The 24,559-nt window shown below is 42.7% G+C and overlaps 2 protein-coding genes across 2 annotated transcripts; both read left to right on the top strand.

The window, feature by feature from the left end:
* Nucleotides 1–861: 861 nt before the first annotated feature.
* LOC144892271 (uncharacterized) lies at nt 862–10,945 on the top strand (the record flags this gene model as incomplete). The annotated part of the gene is made up of 2 exons (XM_078778057.1): nt 862–999; nt 9,909–10,945. A coding segment is annotated over exon 2 (1,029 nt), but the record flags the coding sequence as incomplete, so codon positions are not given.
* LOC144888159 (uncharacterized) lies at nt 10,944–15,141 on the top strand. Its single transcript, XM_068117104.2, has one exon. It carries the CDS (start codon nt 10,946–10,948, stop codon nt 12,641–12,643), a length of 1,698 nt encoding a protein of 565 aa, XP_067973205.2. The 5' UTR covers nt 10,944–10,945; the 3' UTR covers nt 12,644–15,141.
* Nucleotides 15,142–24,559: the final 9,418 nt, after the last annotated feature.

Raw genomic sequence — 24,559 nt, 5'->3', positions numbered from 1 at the left:
ATAACATTTTAAGTGCCAAACTTATTGATTGTTTTTTTGTGTGTTGGAAGTATGACGGTTTCATTTCAAAACTTTTTTTTTATGCCTCCACCGACAAAGTCGCTGGAGGCATTGTTTTCGGGTTGTCCGTCCGTCTGTACGGGCTAAACCTCGTTTTTCTCAACAACCATATGTCCAATTGAAACGAAACTTTCAGGGTGGGAGTGACACTCATGCAGAATGTTTTTATGATAATTGTGATGTCATAGGTCACGTGGTATGGCAGCCATCTTGGATTAAAAGCAAATAACTAAAAACACATTTCTCGGGAACTACTGAATGGAAAAATTTGTAACTTGGCACATTATCAAGTACTCCCAATGGGGAACAAAAGGCAAGATAATGATGACATCATAGGTGAAGTGGTACACCAGCCAAAAATGTTTTAATCAAATTCTTTATCCAAAATCTGAAATTGCATGCACATGATCTATGACCCATTTGTATTGAAATATTAAATTTATGACATCATAGGTCACATGGTTTGGCACCATTTTTGATTGAAGGAAAATATTAAATAATTATATCTCTGAAACCACTCACCCTATCGATGCAATATTTTACAAATATCATCTAATGGCACTGTTGCATATAGTTTGAAAATGATGATGTCATAGGTCACGTGGTCTGGCAGTCATCTTGGATAGAAAAACGAGCCTTATCCGATCAACACGAAACTTCACAAACGTGATCCACTACCCATACATATGCAGAGTGATGGCATTGTGGGACTATGTGGACTATGCGGAGGCATATTGGTGACACTGTCGCATTGTTCTAGTTTCTTTAATTGTATTCATTTCACCTCTTTCCTGAAATGATGGATCACATTGTTTGCAGGTCTGGTTCATCCAGTGAAGATTGAAAATTTTCAAAGTGACTTGTATCAGAGTTCCCAGAATGCTTTGAGCAATGAGTGTGCAAAGAAGGAACCTTGTGATGCTTCTCAGCTACTTGAAGGTAAGTTGAGCTACGCACAGAACACACAACACTGCTGTTCTTGTTTTGTTCGCTTAACGATGAAATGCTATAATTCTATATCATGTCGAAGGATTGATGTGCTTAAACAGTGTGCACCCACTCAAGCTTGTTTTGTAACAAGAACTTCTGTTGCATTTCTGGTAGCGAGCACGTTTTACGTACCTCGTTTTTATTTTTATGTTTGCAACTTGGCAATGAGCAGGAACCTGAACATAAATGTTCAATATTGTTTTATCAATCTCTCATAAGTTATTGAAACTTCATGGCAGTTAAGTTTATGAGGATAAGTCCAAGTTTGAAAAACTAAATAATTTCTGATGTGATAATTCGATTAATTAACAGGATTAAATAATTACATTGATATACAGTCACGTGAAAAAGTAAGTACACCCCATGTAAAGTTTTGACTTTTTCAACATATTTCAACATACAGCTATTTGATCTTCATTTCAACAATGTTGATAGATAAAGGTGATATCGTGGCGGGCACAAGGGGCAATAATTCCGCGCACCAGTGGGTGGCGCGAGCGTCCAGGCGGGGAACTAAAATGCATGCCCCGCCTTTCGACCGATCGGCAACGCCCGGGGGCAAGGCGTGGCCTCGGGACATATATGCGGGCACTAAGCTCGAGCCCGCCCAGTGCTGAAGTGCGAGCTCTGAATAAAGACTCTTGTTGTACCAACGCGTTGTGGCCTACCTCTCTGGCAATCGAGTCGTGTGTGCGCAGCACCACAATATAATATAACAAATATCATGAAACATTTACATTTTGTAGTCCATTGTATAATTTAAATAAACATAAATGCAAATTTCGCATGTGGAAAAAGTAAGTGCACCCCATGAAATGTTTTTTATATTTTAACATATGTGGACATATCAATATTTGATCTTCATTTAAATAGTATCTACAGATAAAGGTGATCTAATTGAACAAAAAACAATGGAAAATTGACTTTGCAATAATTTATTCAACAAAAAATTTACTGAGATGCCATTTCCTTCTGTGGAAAAAGTAAGTACACCCTTGGCTCTAATAGGTGGTATTGCCCCCTTTGGCAGAAACAACCTCAAGTAGGCGTTTCTTATAACTGTCTACCAGTCTGACATCGACTGGGAGAAATTTTTGCCCACTCCTCCATGCAGAATTCTTTCAGCTGTGCGATGTTTGAGGGGTTTCATGCATGCACAGCTCGTTTCAAATCCCCCCACAACATCTCGATGGGATTTAGATCCGGGCTTTGACTTGACCATTCCAGAACCCTCCATTTCTTTATTTTCAGCCATTCCTTGGTGGATTTACTGGTATGTTAGGGTCATTGTCATGTTGCAAGGTCCACCTTCGGTTGAGCTTCAACTTTCCGACGGATGGCCTCACATTATCCTCAAGCACCCTCTGGTACAATAAAGAATTCATCGTGGATTCTATGATGGTGAGCTGCCCAGGCCCTGATGCAGCAAAGCTGCCCCAAACCATAATATTTCCACCACCATACTTTACAGTTGGTATCAGGTTCTTGTGGTCAAATGCTGTCTTTGGTTTTCGCCAAACATGTCTTCTGGTACTGTGGCCAAATAGCTCTACCTTTGACTCATCTGTCCAGAGCACATTGTTCCAGAAGTGCTGGTCTTTGCCTAGGTGTTCATTGGCAAACTATAGTCTTGCCCTGATGTTCTTTCTGGACAGCAAAGGTTTCCTCCTGGCACACCTCCCATGTAGATCAAATTTGTGCAGCCTCTTTCTAATGGTAGACTCGTGCACTTTGACATCAACAGTGGCAAGAGCTACCTGTAGGTCCCGTGACGACATTCTGGGGGTTCTTAGAGACTTCTTTCAGCATCTTGGGGTCTGCTCTCAGGCTGAACTTGCTGGGGCGGCCTGGCCTGAACAAGTTGGCAGTTGTTTGGAATCTTCTCCACTTGTAGATGATCTTCCGGACAGTCGAATGATTGATTTCAAATTGTTTGGAGATCTCTTTAAATCCCTTCCCAGACTCGTAGGCATCCATAACCTTCTTGCTGAAGGCCTCAGAGAGCTCTTTTGATCTAGGCATGGTGACGCCGCACACTTCAACAACAAAGAGCAAACCAAACTAAATGTCTGAGGTTTAAATAAGACAGGTTCCTCCATCCTCCAAGATCCTCTCTAACGATGTTCTAATCATTTGCACCTGAGCTGGTGCACCTGATTCTAATTTTAGGTATTTGAAGTAGTGATAAATGTAGGGGTGTACTTACTTTTTCCACATGTGAAATTTGCATTTATGTTTATTTAAATTATACAATGGACTACAAAATGTCAATGTTTCATGATATTTGTTATATCATATCACCTTTATCTATCGATATTGTTGAAATGAAGATCAAATATCTGTATGTTGAAATATGTTGAAAAAGTCAAAACTTTACATGGGGTGTACTTACTTTTTCACGTGACTATGTGGGAAAATTACATGCCCAGACCAGGAATCTAACCTAGATCCTCTGGAACACCGTAGCAATGCTCTGCCATCTGAGCTATCTAGGCGACCGCAACTGAGCATGCCATTTTGGTGCTCCTGTAGTTGGCAGCGACTGCCCCGGGAACATTGACGGAAAGAGAGTGACAATCATATGTGTGGGAAAATTGCAAGGAAGAAGAAGAGAACGCAAGAGACCTCGCTTAGAGGAGGAAGATAACTTGAGAGAGACCTGGAGCCAACGAGGAGGAAGAAGAGGCCTAGTGTGTGTCTTTGGAGAGATCAAAAATCCTCGTGTGAATGGAGCACAAACAAGTGGTTTGCGGAGGAGTTTTAGACCGATTGTGGCTTGTCTCGGTGGAATCGACCCAAGCTGGGATCACCCTGCGTTTTTGGAGGAGGCGAAAGAGGACCGATGACAGACCAGGAAGCCTCGTTTTAAAAAGGACCAAGGGTTCCATGAGGCCTGGTGGAGGCTGATCAACGCTGGCCTTCCTCGGAACTCATCTTCATCATGCTGTTTGGCTTTCAGCATCCTGGGAGCTACTTTGTCACTGGCTCGTGTCTCGCAACTGGTTTCCGAAGTGGGCTGCATTGAACCCTGTGTCCATCCTGTACATCGTAGAGAAAAGCGAAGTCCTTGCCTGCATTCTAACCTTGTTGTACAAGTGTGATCTGTTACACCTATGGTGGGATAGGAATTGCTTTATTTCCATTCATTGTACATGGGGTGTACATGGGTACACACCAGGTGACCCTGGTGTTGGGCTAGCGGTTAGGGTCCCGGCTTAGGATCCAAAGATCCTGGGTTCGAATCCCGGTCGATTGCTGAATTAACGCCAGGGGGGTTGACTCAGCCTGTCATCCTTCCGAGGTCGGCTAATTGAGTACCAGTTCACTGGTATATTCCCTGTTTGTCGTTGGCGTCAGGGTTGGCGTCAGGTGGTTGGCGTCAGGAAGGGCATCCGGCCGTAAAACATTGCTTCAAAAAGGGGACCGAAAAACAACAACAACCACGGTTCCCGAAAAAGGCCAACCCCCGCTTTGCGGGGGAAAATGGCCTCTAAAGGTGGTTATATATATTTTTTTTTATTGTACATAAGTTTCCATATTCTCATTTACCTCTGTGTGTCCTTTTGATTCACTTGGCTCATTCCGTTTTGTCTCTTTTTATAGCGTCTTGTTTACCCTCATCCTCATCCTTGTGCTTTACTTTACAAAAATATATCCTTTAAAAGGTAAGAAAATGTGTTTGAGGCATCTGCTTTTTGTGTGTGTCGTCGATTGAATGATCTTTGGATAACGGTAAAGTTGTAGACTTTATTGAACGAAATGTAATGAAAGATAGTTTGGGCCATCTCCCGTGACGAATGATCTCGGTGCTGAGGATACTATCTTAACGGAGCCTCAGACGTGAAAATATATAAAACACGGACCCTATTTTAGTACAGCAGAGCCGAGCTGCCAGCGCTACACACATTATTCTCACCACGACACCGAGCCATCAACGCTTCCAGTGTTGCTCTTGCCACGCCTTCGAGCCACTAGCGACATTCCAGCAGCCCCGCCCATCACATACTTGGAACCAATAACGATGACTGGATGTCAGTGCCAGCCAGTCGGCGTGGCTGGCTCACGGAAAGCGGACATGAGAGGTGACAGAAATGTGGGTGATAAGAGTCAGAGCAAGACTCAGAGTCAGAGCAACAGTCAGAGTTTTGAGGAGTTCATGTGAGAGCTCAGTTCAAAAGTTCTCTGAGAGAGTTCCTTTCTGGAGAGTTCCGAGTGTTTGTTCTGAATGTCATTTCAGTTCTGGAGAGCTCGGTGGAAAAGTTCAGCAAAGCAGCCCTCGGAGTTTGTTTGTGGTTGGTTTTTGGAGAACCAACCAACTCTTGAGCAGTAAAAAGGGTCAACAGTATTCTCCCCAGAACTGACCTCTCTCCCTACACATCTTGCACACGCATCCTACACCCTTGCACCTTCCATCGCACACACGTCATTGACTCACCCTGTTGTGGAGTATCAACTGAGTCAACAACAGTTATTTTCAGAAATCGCATTACACGCACCTGCATACACCACACCTCCCTTCTGCAGTTCTCCCCCTCATAGGAACAATTTTCTCCCAGTAACAAATTTCACCCGATTGACCTGAAATTTAAAATGTGTGTGATATGAACGAATTGATTAGATTTTGGTGAAGATCCGGATACTAGAATTTCAAAAGTGATTCCTCACCATTGAGATATAGGGCCAAAAATGATATAGCACGATATCTCAAAATGATCTCGTCTACAAGTTTTTACCCTGCGCTCGCGAAGTGAAAAGCAGGGTTAAAGCAATCGGGTCAGTACTTACGTATGTACGTACGTACGTGCATGTCTGCATTTTTAAAATTCATTTTCTCAGCAACCATTGGTCCGATTGACACAAAATTTTCACCATAAAAGCACCTCCTGTCCAAAAGTTTAGTGCTAATTATGACGTCATAGGTCACGTGGTAAAGGCACCATCATGGAAAAACTTTGCACATCTATATCTCTGAAACTGCTCCATAGAAAAAAAGTTGAAACATGGCTCATTGTCAAGTACTCCCCATTGGGAACAACATATATTCGTGATTATGTCATCGGTGCAAATTCAACAAGTACACTTGATCTGATCGGTATGAAAAATTTTGAAGGTCATCTCGGGATAATTTGGTCAACAGAATTAAATTGATGACATCATTAGGTCTCGTGGTTTGGCAGCCATGTTTGATTGAACTTTTAAAATCTTCTTCAAGACAGCTGTCCAGATAGATGTAAAGGTTCATGCACATGTTCCCCAATGTTACGTGTTCCTCGCCGACCCCCTGGTCACGGTGTACCTCAGAATCCCGAGAGGAGCCACAGCAGAAAAATATGTTATTCTGTGTTAGAAATAAATAGTGAAACCACACCAATGATTTTAAACGAACAAATGTATTACTAAAAATCACACACAAGAATAACAGTACAACCAAATGGCAATCCAGAGTGCACTCTATATATCTTAGGATGGTACCATCAACTAAAGTCAAATAACTCACTGCGCTCCACGTGAGTGAAAAAGGACACTCCTCAATGTCTTTATAACCTTCTCCAAGGCGAAGTTGATTCGCTCCAGCGAATAGTGATGAGGCGATGGGGTAAAGCGTGGACCGTCACGTGGTCCAACCAGAAGCCAACTGGCGTCGGAAAGGGAAATCCCAAAGGCGCGATCCAGACGTGCGCATTCACAGCTCACTCAGCAAACCGCAACATAATTGGAGATGAAGCGGTCGCGCACACACACACCCCGACAGACGATAGGATGTTGAGAAGAGCTGACTCGTAGTAAAACCTTTGTCGGTGAACGAAGCACGAGGTTCAAAATGGCCGACGGCTCTTGCTTGAGTCGATCCGGCCAGGCAAGGATTCGTCGGAATCTCAGCCTAAACCTGACTACGCAGGTTTCTCAATCCCAGCGATAATACCGATCGCCGGATGTCCTTTCAAGGAACTCAAAATTCCCTCGCGACCTTCGGTAGACAACGCTCGCTACGGAGCTCGACGTCACGCGCCTTGTCCGACTTTGCTCGCCACGCCTCTTCTTCTTCTCCCTCGTCGTCTTCCGGTTCGGTTTCCTGTATCATTTAAAGTTAACCTTTTTAACTTTTGATAACTGTTCATGAATACTAAACCTTTTGAAGATAATAATAGTACATAATATCAGAAATATGTCAAGTGTGAAAACCACAACAACGGAAGTGACGAATCCGTAACACCAAGCCTTGGGGAATATAGGGTGTTCACAAATAAATCATAGATCACATGATCTGAAAGCCATGTTGGATCAAAGGAAAAGAAAAATTTCTCTGAAACAGCTGAAACTTTCCAAATATCATTGAACACCATTGCTGCATATAGTGTGAAAATGATGTCATAGGTCATATTGTTTGGCAGCTATCTTGGATGGAAAAATGAACCTTATCTGATCAACACGAAACTTCACACACCTCATCACCTACCCAATTGGAGCCAGTGTGTAAACTTATTATGTCATAGGTCACATGGTTGGGCTAATTGGATATTGGATAATTATAATAATATTGGATCTAATTGAAAGTCTTTGAAAATCTTCTCCGAAACTGCTTAACCGATCAATGTGAAACTAACTGATTTATCGACTACCCATGGGAAAAGTTTGATAAAAGTGACGTCATCGGTCGCTGGTCTGGCAGCTACGCTGGATTAAAGGGGGGGAAAACCTTTAAAAAACAGAAGAGTTGGCTCCGCACCAAGTCCTTCTCAAGACTGCGCGAGGTAAGTATTCTATAAATACCATATAGTTCGATCATGCACTTTGGCACACTTTGGTCTTTTTTGGAAATGGGCTTAATGGTCTCAATGGTCTGCTTAATGGTTAATGTTTTTTTGCAAATGGGCTTAATGGTCTCCTTTCCACTAGAATCGGTGGCATAATGGTTCGAGAGAATCCACTCTGAGGCTGGAGGTAGGTGGCTCAAACCTTGGCCGAGTCATACCAAAGTTTTAAAAGGTTGTACTTGCTGCTGTCTTACTTAACACTCCACATTTATAAAGGATAGAGCATGGACAAACAACCATAAGTTGGTAATAATAGCACAGGATTTGGCCATATTATACAGTAAATGGCCTCCTGCATCGGTGTTCCGAGTAAGGAAAATCATGTAATTCATTTTTCATGTCCACCACACAGATAGAACAACCAAGTTAATTCCTGGTAAGATTTGAATGTTTTGCCATTTATGGAATGCTTCCGATGTAGCTTCTGTATTGAGAGATGAGTACAGATATAGGACCAATTTTGGATCAAAATAGAGTACACTACCGGTCAAAAGTTTTAGAACACCTCAATTTTTCCAGTTTTTATTGAAATTTACGCAGTTTAATTAATGTCTCAATGTACTCTGAAATTAAGCATAGAACAAATAAACAATTGGAGATACAAAAGAAATCATAGAATCATTTTGTTTTCACAAAATGTAATTTTAAATTTTTGACTCAGCAAAGTAGCCACCTTTTGCAGATATAACCGCCGAAAACACTCGTGGCATTCTTTCTACAATGGAAATCAAATATTGTTTGGGAAATTCTTCCCAACACTGTTGCAGAAGTTCCCACAAATGTGATGCACTTGTAGGTTGCTTTACTTTCACCCTTCTGTCCAGTTCATCCCAAACCAGCTCAATGGGGTTTGAGTCTGGAGAGTGTACTGGCCATTCCATGATTTGAAGCCTACCGTCTTGTTCTTTTCCTCGAAGGTAGTTTTGACATAGCCTGGAGGTGTGTTTAGGGTCATTATCTTGCTGTAGGATGAACCCCTGACCAACGAGGCATATACCAGAGGGTATTGCATGGTGCTGCAAAATGCTGTGGTGGCCCTTTTGGTTCAGGGTGCCAGTCACTCTGTGCAAAGTCGCCAACTCTGGATCCAGCAAAAGAGTCCCAGACTATCACGCTTCCTCCTCCATGTTTGACAGTTGGTGTCACACACTGAGGTACCATCCTTTCGCCTACTCGACGGTGTACAAAAACCCTGCGTGATGAACCAAAGATTTCAAATTTGGATTCATCGGTCCATAAGACCTTCTTCCAGTCTTCAGTAGTTCACTGGTGGTGCTTCATGGCCCAGGCAAGCCTCTTTTTCTTATTTTGCCATCTTAGCAATGGCTTTCTTACTGCCACGCAACCTGTCAAACCTGCAGCTCGAAGTCTTCTCTTCACAGTTGAAACTGAGACTTACTTACTTCGACCAGTGTAAGCTGTGCTTGAAGCTGTTGTCCTGTGAGCCGCCTATCACGCAAGCTGTTGACTCTCAGAAACTGGTCATCTGATTCTGTTGTGGCTTTGGGTCTGCCAGACCTCTTCCTGTCAGAGTTTCCTCCAGTTTCCAATATACTACTTCCTGCAGTGCAATATTGTCCAAATAATGCTTCAGAGGGTGTGATAACAGTCTGTTCCAATACTGCTTTTATACAGACAGGGAGTTTGTAATCAAGTAATCAGCAGAGGTTGGGACACCTGTCGGAATTGTTTGCATCAACTTTAAAGGCTTAATTTACTTACATTGCTGCAGAACAGCTGTAAGTTGTTAACCCATTACTCGTTCCCTGAAGAAGGCCTTTTTTTACAATGTAACTGTGCAATTTACATTATTTTCCCGTTTTTGCTAACCTAAACTTTTTTTTTAACCTCGAGCAGTTTACTGCTTACCTTTGTACCATTTCAGGTTATTTACTGGACATGAATTGCTTAAAATTTCAATAAAAACTGGAAAATTTGATGTGTTCTAAAACTTTTGACCGGTCGTGTACAGTATGCATTTTTTATGTTGTATGTTTTGCAGCAATAGTGATTTGTTGATCCCTTTCTGAATTGTCTTTGCAGAAAATCAAATGAAAATTGTTTCTTCTTCCAAGTCAAGTTCTGCAAACATCATCGCAACAAACAAGTCAAGTTCCCAGTTGTTTGACAAAGAAGTTTCTTTCAATCAAAACATGACACAGTCTTGTCAGGACGTCAACAAATATGGCCGTGTTCTGACAAAAAACAAGAAATGCATTACGACATGCAAGAAAACTGAAAGGAGTGCGAAGCTGCACAAGTGTCCTGTTTGCAAGAAAACGTTTAGTTCATTAGCATCTTTAGAGAGATGTGAAACATTACACAAAGGTGAGATGCCATACAAGTGTACTGTGTGTAGCAAGGAATTTTCTTGGTTATCTTCTTTGAAATGCCATCAAGTAAAACACACAGGAGAGAGGCCTTATAAATGTCCTGTGTGCAACAAGGATTTTTATTGGTTTTCATCTCTGAATTATCATAAAGGAAAACACGCAGGAGAGAAGCCTTATAAATGTCCTGTGTGCAGCAAGGATTTTGCTCGTTCATCATCTTTATATCAACATCAAAAAAGACACATGGGCGAAAAGAAGAATCCATTCAGGTGTTCTGTTTGCAATAAGGATTATACCAGTATCGCTGCATTGAAAGTACATCAAATAATACACACGGGAGAGAAACCACACAAGTGTTCACAATGTGGCAGGGCATTCAACCAGCCAGCCAGTTTACGGCGACATCAAATGATCCATTCAGGAGAGAAACCTTACAATTGTCCTGTGTGCAGCAAGGCGTTTGCCTCTTCTTCATATTTAAAAGAGCATAAAAGAATACACACGGGAGAGAAGCCATTCAAGTGTTCTGTTTGCAATAAGGATTTCACCAATGCCAATGATTTTAAAGTACATCAAAGAATTCACACAGGAGTGAAACCCTACAAGTGTTCACAATGCGGCAAATCATTTCATCACTCAGCAAGTTTACGCCATCATCACAGAATCCACACAGGAGAGAAACCTTACAATTGTCCTGTGTGCAGCAAGGCATTTGCGTATTCTTCCTCTCTAAATGTACATAAAAGAATGCATACAGGCGAGAAGAAACCCACAAAGGGAAAACCAACAAACAACCAACGAGAGAAACCCTACAAATGTCCACAATGTAGCAAGGCATATATTCACTCAGCAAGTTTACGTGATCATCACAGAATCCACACGGGAGAGAAGCCTTATAATTGTCCTGTGTGCAGCACGGCATTTGCGTCTTATTCATCTCTCTATATACATAAAACAATACACCCAGAAGAGAGGCCTTTCAGTTGTTCTGTGTGCAATAAGGATTTTACCACTACCAAGGGTTTGAAAGTACATCAAATAATACACACAGGAGAGAAACCCTACAAGTGTTCACAATGTGGCAAATCTTTTATTCATTCAGCAAGTTTACGTAAACATCAAGTAATACACACAGGGGAGAAACTGAAACCAGCAAATGGAGGTAACAACCAATGGGAGAAACCGTACAAGTGTCCCATGTGCAGCAAGATATTTCCATCTTATTCGTCTCTCTGTATACATAAAACGATACACACGGGAGAGAAGCCTTTCAAGTGTTCTGTTTGCAATAAGGATTTTACCACTACGAAGAATTTGAAAGTACATCATAGAATACACACGGGAGAGAAACCTTACAAGTGTCTTGTGTGCAGCAAAGCGTTTGCCTCTTCTTCATATTTATATATACATAAAAAAATACACACAGGAGAGAAGCCATTCAAATGTTCACAATGTGGCAAGGCATTTAATGACTCGGGAAGTTTACGTAAACATCATCGAATCCACACGGGAGAGAAACCTTACAAGTGTCTTGTGTGCTCTAAGGTGTTTGCAGCTGCTTCGTCTCTTTATATACATAAAAAAATACACACGGGAGAGAAGCCATTCAAGTGTGCACAATGCGGCAAGGCATTTATTCAGTCATCAACTTTATGTCGACATGAAAGAATCCACACGGGAGAGAAACCTTACAAGTGTCTTGTGTGCAGCAAAGCGTTTGCATCTTCTTCATATTTATATGTACATAAAAAAATACACACGGGAGAGAAGTCATTCAAGTGTTCACAATGCGGCAAATTATTCAATTACTCAACAAGTTTACACCGACATCAAAGAATACACACGGGAGAAAAACCTTACAAGTGCTCCGTTTGCTGCAAGGATTTTACCAATATGACTTCATTGAAAATACATCAAAGAATACACACAGGAGAGAAACCTCACAAGTGTTCGGTGTGCTGCAAGGATTTTACCAATGTCACGTCATTGATGGTTCACCAAAGAATACACACAGGAGAGAAGCCCTACAAGTGTTTGCAATGCAGAAAATCATTTAATTACTCAAAAAGCTTACGTCAACATCAAAGAACACACACAGGAGAGAAACCTTACAAGTGTTCTGTGTGCAGCAAGGCATTTGCATATTCTTCCTCTGTAAATGAACATGAAAGACTACACGCAGGAGAGAAGCCTTTCAAGTGTTGTGTGTGTAACAAGAACTTTACTTCTTCATCAGCTTTACATTCTCATGAAAATGTTCATGCAGGAGAAAGACCCCATCATTGCCCTGACTGCAACAAGGGGTTTGTTCATCCCTCCAAGTTAAAGCGGCATCAAAGGATACACTCCGGAGAGAAACCCTACACGTGTTCTCACTGCAACAAGGGTTTTTCTTGTTCATCAAATTTATCTCGACATCGAAAAATACATGCAGGAGAGAATTGACAGGGGTGGGGAATGGGTCATAGTTAATGTAGAAGACCAATGACGTTGTACCATAGGCCTTAAGTATATGGCAGGATTGAGTCAATTGGACAAGCGCAGGTTCTGCAAGGTAGAAACAGAAAGCACAATCACTTTCTCTCGGAATGTAAAGTAAACCCCGTCAGAACAGCTGTATACACAAAGGTACCACAATGTCTGGAGATCCGCTGGCACATCTGCAAAAACGATAATATCCCGGTCTCAGAAAAATCATGGAAGCATGCACTAAAAGCAGTTATTGAGAACAACGAAGTACCCCTCAAATACGACCTGTTGCTCCCATCGAGCGTAAACATAGAAAACAAAACATCGCAACCAGATATAGTACTTTGGTATAAAAAAAAGAAAAGAAGGCATTCATAATTGAGGTTTCGGCGGAAGCGATGCAGAAATCAAGAAAATGACCAAATACCCAGACCTCAAAAATGAAGTGAAAAACTCCTGGAATGTGAAGAGCGCCGATATTATACTAGTGATTATTGGAGCAACGGGAATGCCAAAGAAGAACCCTACAGACCTACAGATCTAACTCAGATCTTTGAAAAAAAAAAAACATCCGAGGAATATTAATACAACCAAATGTAATTTGGAATCTGTCCTGCACTCAGTAACTAGTCTGAAAAGTGCCCTGAGAACAAAACATTGAGAACGAGAAAGCCTCACAGCTTAGTTAATGAATCGTAACCCCCACCTCACCCCCTCCGCCCCTTTACCGGAATGGAGGTGGATATTTCGAGGCCTTGGAGGACTTTCATCTTCTGAAACCCACACATGGAGATAACAACCAACACATCCACACACATATACATGCATATATTAATATGCATTATACACACATACATACAGTGAGTTACTTTGGGCAGGCACAGTTTTGACAGTACCATATCTATGTTTCGATAAAAATGTGATCCAGGTTTGCTAAAGCATTATTCTTCCTGTGATTTGTTTTCCACTGAAATCTCGTCTGGCTAAAACCAGAATCACTTGTCACCTTACACTGAACCCACTCTATGGCAGCTCTTTTCTTACACACATGTGGTGACCAATACTGCACACAATATTCTAAATTGCTGTGCAGCATTGACTCTTAATTTTGATTTGTAATTTGTGCCCTGATTAACCCAACCAATACGTTATTAGCTTTACCTGTGTCTGCCTGGCAAAGTGTTTTCTGCTTACTGTTGTTTCATTACAGTGTTTGTAGAGCTGGGGGCAGCATGTTTGTGAGCTGCCCACCAGGGGCAGCAGCACTTTTGAGGACCCGGCTTTTCGCCATCTTGATAAAGCTCTCTTCACAGGCCCTGTCTCTCTATATACACCCTGGGAATATAAATATACTCCTGGAATATGAAATAATATTGTCATGTCTGATGCTCTGTTAACACAGTGCCTCTGTGGATCCTTTGTCCCAGTAAATGACCAAATGGTTTCTTACCTACTGCGTACAGTTATTAATTAATCTTTACCGTTCCCCAAGCTCGCCCAAATGAAATTGACAGCAACACGTACAGGAGTCAGTAGATTGAACATGTTTTCTTACCTTTTAAAGGGTTTATTTATAATGATCATAAAAAGTGAATGAGCAGTTCAGAATAGTCCAAGCGAATCAACAGACACAAAGAGGGAGATGGGGACACGCCAAGTTATGTACAGAGAAATGAGGGGGAAAAAAATATAAAACCTAACCCAAAATAGGCGCCACAGATCGTGCTTGTAGGAATAATTAAATTGCAGGTGAGGACTTTTCTTTGGCACAATGTATAAGGGTGGAAGGCGATGGTGCAGCCCGTTTTGGAAGCCAGCGATGAAGTAAGCCAGCGACTTCAGCAAACAGCGACAAAACAAGCCAGCAATGAGGAGCGCCAGTGACAATCAGCACTTCAGGATGTGCACCCTGAATCAGCCCTCATGCTCAACCGTTCTTCACTGCGCAAGTCCCTCTGGTCTGTCCTCCGTCCTTTCTCAAGTCCCTCCTTTCTCACACTTTGTCCTCTTTCCTGACTGTCCTCAATAAAAATAAATCCATTGCCTGCTTCTGGGCCCTACAGCACATTACACGACCATAATGCCCCTGGCACACACTAGCCAGGCAGATTGTGCCGGCCTTTTTGAACTGTGTGACACGTGATTAGTATGGAAATGAGAATTCTGAGACGTATTCCCCTAAAAAAAACAGATTTTACATGTAAGTGAATGAGGGGAAGGGAAAAATTTTCTAACCATTCCCAAAATACCTCTCCAAAATCTTACTTCTAATGAGCTCAACAGTAATAATGATAATTTTATTTTATTTTTTAATTTAATAATTATCAAAAACCCCTCCCAAAATATCACTCCCATTCCTCCCTCAACTTACATCGCAATGTTTTATTCATCATATTTATAGGATAAAAAAGATGATTTTTACAGGATGTATTTAGTGTACGTCTTTGCTTGAAATAAATTTCTCACAAGCTATTCATTCATGTGTTTTTCTTAATAAATGAGTCGTACATCTAAATATTTTAGTGGTGAATGTTATGATCGTGGTGAAAGCTATGAAAGTAGTTTTATAGATTATTGATGATGCAATACTGAGTGATGATTTTTCTGGTTGTCAAAGTGAATCGGACGACTCAGTAGATAACAAAATTATTATGGTATAAATTACAAATCTAAATAGCCTAGAAAATGCTGAACCCTCATGATTGATATTCCTGATGATGTCGAGCTTCTTAAATTTCCTGATGTGCCATATGATAATCTTACAATTTGTACAGCTTGTGATAGAGTGGGATTAAATAATGAATCAAAAGTTCATAAACAATGTATATTCTGTGATTACATTCTAAATACTCACCCTAAAAAATATATAAAAAGGAACATAATTATTTCAAAATTGCACCAAAAATGAATTAGAAGATTAATATTTCCAAGCTGGCCTGCAAAATGAGTCACCGACTGAACATCCTCCGTCGGTCAAGTGAAGTCCTTCCTCGGCACTACTGAGTTCCTCACCACTTACAAAGCTTTCATCTGCAGCTCAATGGAATACTGCTCTCCCCTCTGGGCTGGTGCTCCTGCCTCACACCTAGCTCGGCTTCACGCAGTTGAAACCAAAGCTTTCAGAATCATTGGAATCTCCAGTGATTAAGCTGAATCTGAGGGCCTTTGACTCTCACCGCAGGCAGGTTGGTGGTCTTTGTGTCTTCTACTGACTCCTCTCCAGCCTAGCTGCCCCTGCTCTGTCTGTGCTCTGTCCTCCAAATATTCCTACAGGTCGCACAAGATCTGCCTGCAACCCTCTATGGTTAAACTGCCAAAATCAAGGCTCTCTGCTCACTTTCACTCCTTCATTCCTCTTTTCTCCCACCTCTGGAACAAACTCCCTCACTCTCTTCAATCCTACTCCTCCCTCCAGGTCTTTAAAACAGCTGTTCACCCCCATCTCTTATCTTCCCCCATCCAAAACCTTGATCTTTTCTACCCCCGTTAATGCACCTCAAATCCGCCTCTTTAAATCCCCAACTTCTTTCCTGAAATTCCTGGAAGTGTTCATTTGCATTATACCCTGTAACCCTCCCTCCTCCCCCAGCCCTCCCACTTCCACAGATCTAAGGATGTCCCTGCTCTTTTCTGTTGTGTTGCCTTCTCTCTTCCCCCTCTTTTCTCCTGCTCCCTTTATTGTATGTTCTATGTATTAGCTCTTACATGAGCCTCGACTAAGTATACAAAAAAAAAATTGAAAGGAATGAAATGGCTGCGGAGATTTAAAATAAAGCCTGTTGTTGTATGGCTGTGGCTCTGACCTTGAGTCAGATTTTCTGACCTCTTATCCTTTCTGTTCTGCCTCTAAAGCTCCTGGTGTAGTCAAGTATTCATAAATATCATCGTTAATTAACCCTGTTAAAAGTTTGTATGCTGTTGGGAGGCATGTTATCAGTCTATATTTGTGAGGTAGATGATTTTCATTCGGTTTTGGGATGAAAAGAGTTGCCTTCTGTGAACCCGTTGATGATTTTGTTAAATGCTCGAGCATTGTGAGGGTGGAGAGCATACAGTTGTTTCAGCCAGAAGTTTGGGATCTCATCCGGGCCTGGGCATTTGCAATTTGGCGTTTTTGCAAGATGTTTTCTGATTTTCTCTTCATCTATTACCATTGAGTGCATTTCCTGTAGGTGTTCCATTTTATTTTCCAAGTGTCATATCCAATCTGCTTCCTTGTTGTGTTCTATTTTGTCTTCTTTATCCCTTTCCAGAATTTTTAAAGAACCTCTTTATTTAGGGGAAGTTGCCACATTTTGCTTGTTTCCCTCGTTCTCTGTAGAACTTTTTCAAGTTGTTTTCAAACTGTTGCTTTTGCTTTCTTCTGTTGTTTGCCTCGTTGTTTTTTATTTTCCCTGCTATCTGTTGTATTTGGACCTTATGACATTATGGAGCTCTTCCTGTCATATTTCCTGTGCAACACCAGTAAGTTCTGTCGGTTGCTCCTTTTCTTTGGGAGTTTGTACTCTGGGAATCTGACATCATTCCATTGTGGCGTTTGTGGTAGTTCGTCATCTATAGGTGACCAATTGTAACTCCCACCAGGGAGTAACGCATTCGATCGTGTCCGTCCGTCCGTGTGTGTATGTTCGTGTGTTCGTGAACAAGATATCTGGAAAAGTTCTGAACGGATTTGGATGAAAGTTGGTGGGATGATTGTCCTTGGGATAAGGAAGAATTGATTAGTTTTTGGGGCAGCTCAGGATATTATCCCGGATCTAGGGAAAAAATTTGGGAAAGATTTTTTCTGTTTTACTGCATTAAAGCTTTTATTCTTATTCTTAAATGATGTTTTTCTCCTCTAATTCTGAGATATATCAAAATAAATTATCTGACAGTTAGGGCCTACTTTCTTTTTCATTTATTGTTTTGGGGAGAGGGGATGTTAAACAAAACGTATTATTCCAACTTGACCCACGGCGGGAGTATGCGCTCTACTGAGTGGTGTTCTTGTTAGAGCCAGTGATAACTAGCACATGGTGTGTCCCAGGACGGGTATGTTGGAAATGTTTCCATGTGGGATGCAAATCGTGCTACATGGGATGGAAAAAGTTCCAAGTGGGATGGAAAAAGTTCCAGCTGGGATGGAAAAAGTTCCAAGTGGGATGGAAAAAGTTCCAACTGGGATGGGAAAGTTCCAAGTGTGATGGAAATAGTTCCAAGTGTGATGGAAAAAGTTCCAAGTGGGATGGAAAAAGTTCCAGGTGGGATGGAAAAAGTTCCAGGTGGGATGGAAAAAGTTCCAGGTGGGATGGAAAAAGTTCCAGGTGGGATGGAAAAAGTTCCGAGTGGGATGGAAAAAGTTCCGAGTGGGATGGAAAAAGTTCCGAGTGGGATGGAAAAAGTTCCGAGTGGGATGGAAAAAGTTCCGAGTGGGATGGAAAAAGTTCCGAGTGGGATGGAAAAAGTTCCGAGTGGGATGGAAAAAGTTCCGAGTGGGATGGAAAAAGTTCCGAGTGGGATGGAAAAAGTTCCGAGTGGGATGGAAAAAGTTCCGAGTGGGATGGAAAAAGGTCCGAGTGGGATGGAAAAAGGTCCGAGTGCGGTGGAAAAAGGTCCGAGTGCGGTGGAAAAAGTTCCGAGTGGGGTGGAAAAAGTTCCGAGGGGTGGAAAAAGTTCCGAGTGGGGTGGAAAAAGTTCCGAGTGGGGTGGAAAAAGTTCCGAGTGGGGTGGAAAAGTTCCGCGTGGGTTGGAAAAAGTTCCTGGTGGGATGGAAAAAGTTCCAGGTGGGATGGAAAAAGTTCCAAGTGGGATGGAAAAAGTTCCAGCTGGGATGGGAAAAAAGTTCCAAGTGGGATGGAAAAAAGTTCCAAGTGGGATGGAAAAAAGTTCCAAGTGGGATGGAAAAAAGTTCCAAGTGGGATGGAAAAAAGTTCCAAGTGGGGTGGTAAAAAGTTCCAAGTGGGGTGGAAAAAAGTTCCAAGTGGGGTGGAAAAAAGTTCCAAGTGGGGTGGGAAAAAGTTCCAAGTGGGGTGGGAAAAAGTTCCAAGTGGGGTGGAAAAAAGTTCCAAGTGGGGTGGAAAAAAGTTCCAAGTGGGGTGGAAAAAAGTTCCAAGTGGGGTGGAAAAAAGTTCCAAGTGGGGTGGAAAAAAGTTCCAAGTGGGGTGGAAAAAAGTTCCAAGTGGGGTGGAAAAAAGTTCCAAGTGGGGTGGAAAAAAGTTCCAAGTGGGGTGGAAAAAAGTTCCAAGTGGGGTGGAAAAAAGTTCCAAGTGGGGTGGAAAAAAGTTCCAAGTGGGGTGGAAAAAAGTTCCAAGTGGGGTGGAAAAAAGTTCCAAGTGGGGTGGAAAAAAGTTCCAAGTGGGGTGGAAAAAAGTTCCAAGTGGGGTGGAAAAAAGTTCCAAGTGGGGTGGAAAAAAGTTCCAAGTGGGGTGGAAAAAAGTTCCAAGTGGGGTGGAAAAAAGTTCCAAGTGGGATGGAAAAAAGTTCCAAGTGGGATGGAAAAAAGTTCCAAGTGGGATGGAAAAAAGTTCCAAGTGGGATGGAAAAAAGTTCCAAGTGGGATGGAAAAAAGTTCCAAGTGGGATGGAAAAAAGTTCCAAGTGGGATGGAAAACTGTTCCAAGTGGGATGGAAAACTGTTCCAAGTGGGATGGAAAAAGTTCCAAGTGGGATGGAAAAAAGTTCCAAGTGGGATGGAAAAAAGTTCCAAGTGGGGTGGAAAAAAGTTCCAAGTGGGGTGGAAAAAAGTTCCAAGTGGGGTGGAAAAAAGTTCCAAGTGGGGTGGAAAAAAGTTCCAAGTGGGGTGGAAAAAAGTTCCAAGTGGGGTGGAAAAAAGTTCCAAGTGGGGTGGAAAAAAGTTCCAAGTGGGGTGGAAAAAAGTTACAAGTGGGGTGGAAAAAAGTTCCAAGTGGGGTGGAAAAGCTCCGTTGGAAAAATTCCCGTATGTACATACATACGTGTCTGCATTTTTTCCTGAGCTCACAAAGCAAAATTGTGGGGTTAAGCAATCGCCTGCGGCTGTATGTATGTACAATCGTACATATGTCGTATGCATGTGTCTGCATTTTTAAAATTCATTTTCTTGGAAACCGCTGGTCTGATTGACACAAAATTTTCACCATAGGTATGACTCCTGCAGAATTTTTGGGTGGCAATTATGATGTCATATGCCACGTGGTACGGGCGCCATGTTGGAAAAACGTTGCATCTCTATATCTCCGAAAACGTTTTAACGGAAAAAAATTAAACATGGCTCACTGTCAAGTACTCCCATGGGGAATAAGATATGTTAATGATGATGTCATCTGTGCCTTCATTATGACATCATGATTCGACAACTACAACGCTTGATCTGATCAGTATGAAAGTTTTTTTCCCTCTGCAACTGTTAGTCTGATGGACCCAGAATTTTCACCATCGGAGCGCTTCCTGTAGAATTTTGCAATAATTATGATATCATATGTCACGTGGTACAGGCGCCATTTTGGATAAACGTTGCACCTCTATCTCAGCAACCGCTCCATGGGAAAAATTGGAACATGGTGTGTCAACTACTCCCCATTACATGGGGAATGAGATATGGTAATGTCAATCATGTCAACTGTGCCTTCATTTTGACGTCATAATTTGACAAGCACAACTACCGATCAGTATGATTTTTTTTTTTCTCTGCAACTGTGGGTCCGATTGACACAAACTTTTCACCATAGGAGCGCCTCCTGCTGTGGAATTTTAAATGATAATTATGATGTCAAATGTCACGTGGTACAGGCACCATCTTGAAAAAAACCGAAAAACATTGCACCGCTACATCACCAAAACTGCTCCCTGGAAAAATTGAAATGTGACTCGTTGGAAAGAACTTCATATGGGGAATAAGTGTTGTTAACGATGACATCATGGTGCCTTCATTATGACTCAAAAGGATATCGTAGCAGGGTATCTCAAAAGGTTGTGGACGACTTATGACAAAATTAGAGGGATGAGTTGGGTGAGTGACAAGAAGAAGCCGATTAGATTTTGGTTCAGGTCCGAATCCAGATCGGGACCATCAGTGGGATACAAAACATAAACTGTTCAGCCTGGCGGAGGTACGTATGCTCTGTACGAATTGTCACCTTGATTACCCAATGTGTCCTCCCTCACCTGGTCCTCATGCATAGAAAAGATAACAATTGTGAGTGAAAAGAAGAGGAAGAGCTTGCATGACAAGATTGTTTGAGTGATTGAGTGCTTTGTTTGAAGGCAAGTCATTGGCTGCTTGGCGAGTGACACTAGGTGGTTTGCCATTGCCTTAGTCAGGGCAGGAATTTGTAATTTGTTCAGGATGCCGGTGATAACTCGCCTCTCTTGGCGAAGGACACCGTGGGATCTTTAACATGCACCAACGAATAGCAGACGGGACACCCGGCTTAATGTGCATACGAGGGACGGCGCACACACACTGATAAACCACCGTGCCTGTGACGCACCGCCATGACACTCTGTATGTCCATCCATCTTTGCCTAATAAGTAAAATTCTTTCTTTCTTTATTATTGATGACCTTTCGGCCCCAGCAAGCTGGTACTCAGTTTAGTCCACCTCCGAAGGATGACAGGCTGAGTGAACCTATAACAACAACAACAACAGGCATTTAAAGGCCATTTTCCCTGCTAGAGCGGGGGTTAGCCTTGCGGTCCCCATGACAATCTTCTCCATTTTGCCCTATTTTCTGCATCTCTCCTTGTTAACCCCCTTGCCCGCATTTCTTCTTCCACCATCTTTAGCCACCATCTTTACTTCCTTCTGCATTCATTTCCATCACTCTTCTCCACCCGTCACTTTCATCCTTCGTGCCCTTGATGCAAATGCGACCGGTTGTCCCTCTTGCATGAGACGGCACCCCAGTTTTGGCTTGTCACTTTGTATAGTGACTGGCTTTGAGATGTCATAGTACCTTAATACAGGCATCGTGGTGACCAGGCGCTTTATTTCCTGCACTGCAGCATCGTGTTTCGGTACCCAATGCCATATCGCATCCTCGTCCAGCGGTTTCTCCTCAACGGCTCACAAACCTCAGAAAGGTGTGGCATTAATTTGGCAAGGTAGGTCACAAAGCCGATGAAACGCTGGACCGCCTTCCCATCTGTTGGGTGTGACATTTCCAGAATGGCTCTCACCTTTTTGGGATCAGCCGTCGGGCCCTTTGAAGACAATACGTTTCCATGGAAACGGACCTTTGTTACCTTGAACTGCAGCTTCTTCAGGCCAAGTCTTAGTTTAACGTGCCTGCAGCGGATCGGTCACAGTGGTGATGTGCCCATCTGCCTCATGTCTGTCCAGCTGTGCCTTCATGGCCACGGGTACATTGCGCGGGGCGCACTGGACTGGACGGATTTGGGCGTCCAGTTCAAAATGTATTTCTCATGGAACTGACTCCATTGGCCCATTGAAAACATCGTTGTGCATGCTTATGAGCTGTTGTTTGGTCAAAGGCCCAGTCAGATGGTGCTCCATTTTGTGCAGTTCAGCATGGACAGTGAAGTGCGTCCCACTTCTGACACCATGTTTCAGACGCTCGTACAAAAGGACACGGAGCCGTTAGTAGTTCGAGCAATCCATGTTCCGTGTCCGGCACTTCCGGCCCGGAGGTCACTCCGGAAGTACATGTGCACAGTACACTGGGCGGTGTTATCAACACAAGCTAACACCTGTAACAGTGACCGCCAAAACCAGGCTCGCCCCACCACCCTCAGCCGAGAGTTAAACATCTATATCCGGCGGGACCGTTCGCGAGATCTTCAGGTTGAGTAAGGAAAAACAGGTGAAAGGTCAAGAGGGGATGGGGAAGGGGGGAAAAAAGGTGTTGGAAGATCTGCGACCGTTCACTCGCCATAGATTGTCACTGACGCGAAAACCTGAGGTAAGGGAGGTCGCACGAAGGATTGATGTAAGAAGGAATGAGGGGGAGGAGGGAGGAATGAAGGAGGGAGGTGAGAAGCGTTTCTGTCCATATCTCACGTGGGGAGTGAACGTAAAGGAGTCATTTATCGATTTCATTTACCTGGAAGGCAAAGATGGCGGAAGATTTAACAGAACAAATTGTAAGAAAGCTGCAACATGATGGTTTTGACCTCATGAACCTACGTGGTCAATGGTACGAAAATGACGTCACGATGGCCTCGATTCACCGTGGAGTTCAACGGCGAATCACCGACGTCAATCCAAAGGCTTTCTTCATTCCGTGCACCAACCATTCCCTACATTTGTCTGAAGTTCACTCTGCTGCACCTGTAGTGAACACCGGGACTTTTTTTCGGGACAATCGAGAAACTTTACCAGTTGTTCTCTGTCTCAACGCACTGGAGGAAAATCTTCAAGCAGTTCGTCCCAGGGAAGATGGTGAAGCGAGACTCGATGGAGCTCCGAGCACGATGCAGTTGATGCTGTAGTTTTACTCCCGCCAGGGGAGTCATGCATTCGATCGTGTCCGTCCGTCTGTGTGTGTGTGTGTGTGTGTATATGTGTGTTCGTGTGTGTGTATGTGTGTTCGTGTGTGTGTGCGTATGTGTGTGTATATGTGTGTGTGTGCGTATGTGTGTGTGTATATGTGTGTGTGTGCGTATGTGTGTGTATATGTGTGTGCGTGTGTGTATATGTGTGTGTGTGCGTATGTGTGTATATGTGTGTGTGTATATGTGTGTGCGTATGTGTGTGTATATGTGTGTGTGCGTATGTGTGTATATGTGTGTGCGTATGTGTGTGTATATGTGTGTGTGCATATGTGTGTGCGTATGTGTGTGTATATGTGTGCGTGTGTGTGTATGTGTGTGTGCGTATGTGTGTATATGTGTGTGCGTATGTGTGTGTATATGTGTGTGCATATGTGTGTATATGTGTGTGCGTATGTGTGTGCGTATGTGTGTGTATATGTGTGTGTATGTGTGTGCGTGTGTGTGTATGTGTGTTCGTATGTGTTTTTTTTTTGTTGTTTTTTTGTATACAAGATAGAGGCTCGTGAAAGAGCTAACATTAATCTCACAAAAAGTCAAACCGACACCAACCCAAAAGACCCCGGAGACCCAAAAGACTCAGAGGACCCAAAACACTTAAAAGACCCAAAGACTCAAAAGACCCAAAAGACCATGAAAGAACACGAAGACCATGAAGAGTCTCAAGAGCCAAAGACCTGAAAGAGGCTTTGGACCCATCATACCAGCTTGGACCCTTGACCATTTTGAGCTTCAGACGACTTGGCCCTTTTTTTATTACAAAATAAATTACAAATAAATAATATCACCAATATTGCAAATATATTTCCACAAAAAATGTTTGCATTCTCATTGGTGTAAATCATGACAAAACAGCAACTCATGTTCAGTCAGGTTATTATCTTCAGTTAAAACAAGGCCGTGCCTCCGCAGCGACATGTGGTAAGCGAAGCTTGCTGATCCACGCTGGCATATCATTGTCATACAAAAACAAATCGAGGAAAGGGGTAAATATGCCCCTTCTTCATTACGTGCCCCCTTTTTGTAATGGTACAATCCACAATAATCTACAATTCCCTTATCTTTGTAATGGTACAATCCATACTTTGTGTCGGGCATTTGGTTTTGGTTGCTGAATTAATGGACATGACGCATTCATTTACCCAAGGCATCACCAGCACTGGCACCAGTCGAAAGCTTGCCTGAAGTCTTTCACGAACCTGCTGGCCAGGCCCAACGTTCAAATATGGTTAGAGGAGGAATTTGTCATTTGTTCCGGCTGCCTGCGAAAGCTCGCCCATGCTTCGTGAAGTACACTGGGATCTTCAACGTCGACCAACGAAGACTGGCAGACCATCAGTCAAAAGGCACGGTCATGTGAAGTACACTGGGATCTTCAACGTCGACCAACGAAGACTGGCAGACCGTCAGTCAAAAGGCACG

The sequence above is a fragment of the Myxine glutinosa genome, chromosome 5 (genome assembly GCF_964187855.1).
Source record: "Myxine glutinosa chromosome 5, kmMyxGlut1.1, whole genome shotgun sequence".
Classification (NCBI taxonomy): domain Eukaryota; kingdom Metazoa; phylum Chordata; class Myxini; order Myxiniformes; family Myxinidae; genus Myxine; species Myxine glutinosa.
The sequence above is the reverse complement of the archived record's forward strand: the minus strand, read 5'-3'. Positions and strand labels throughout refer to the sequence as shown.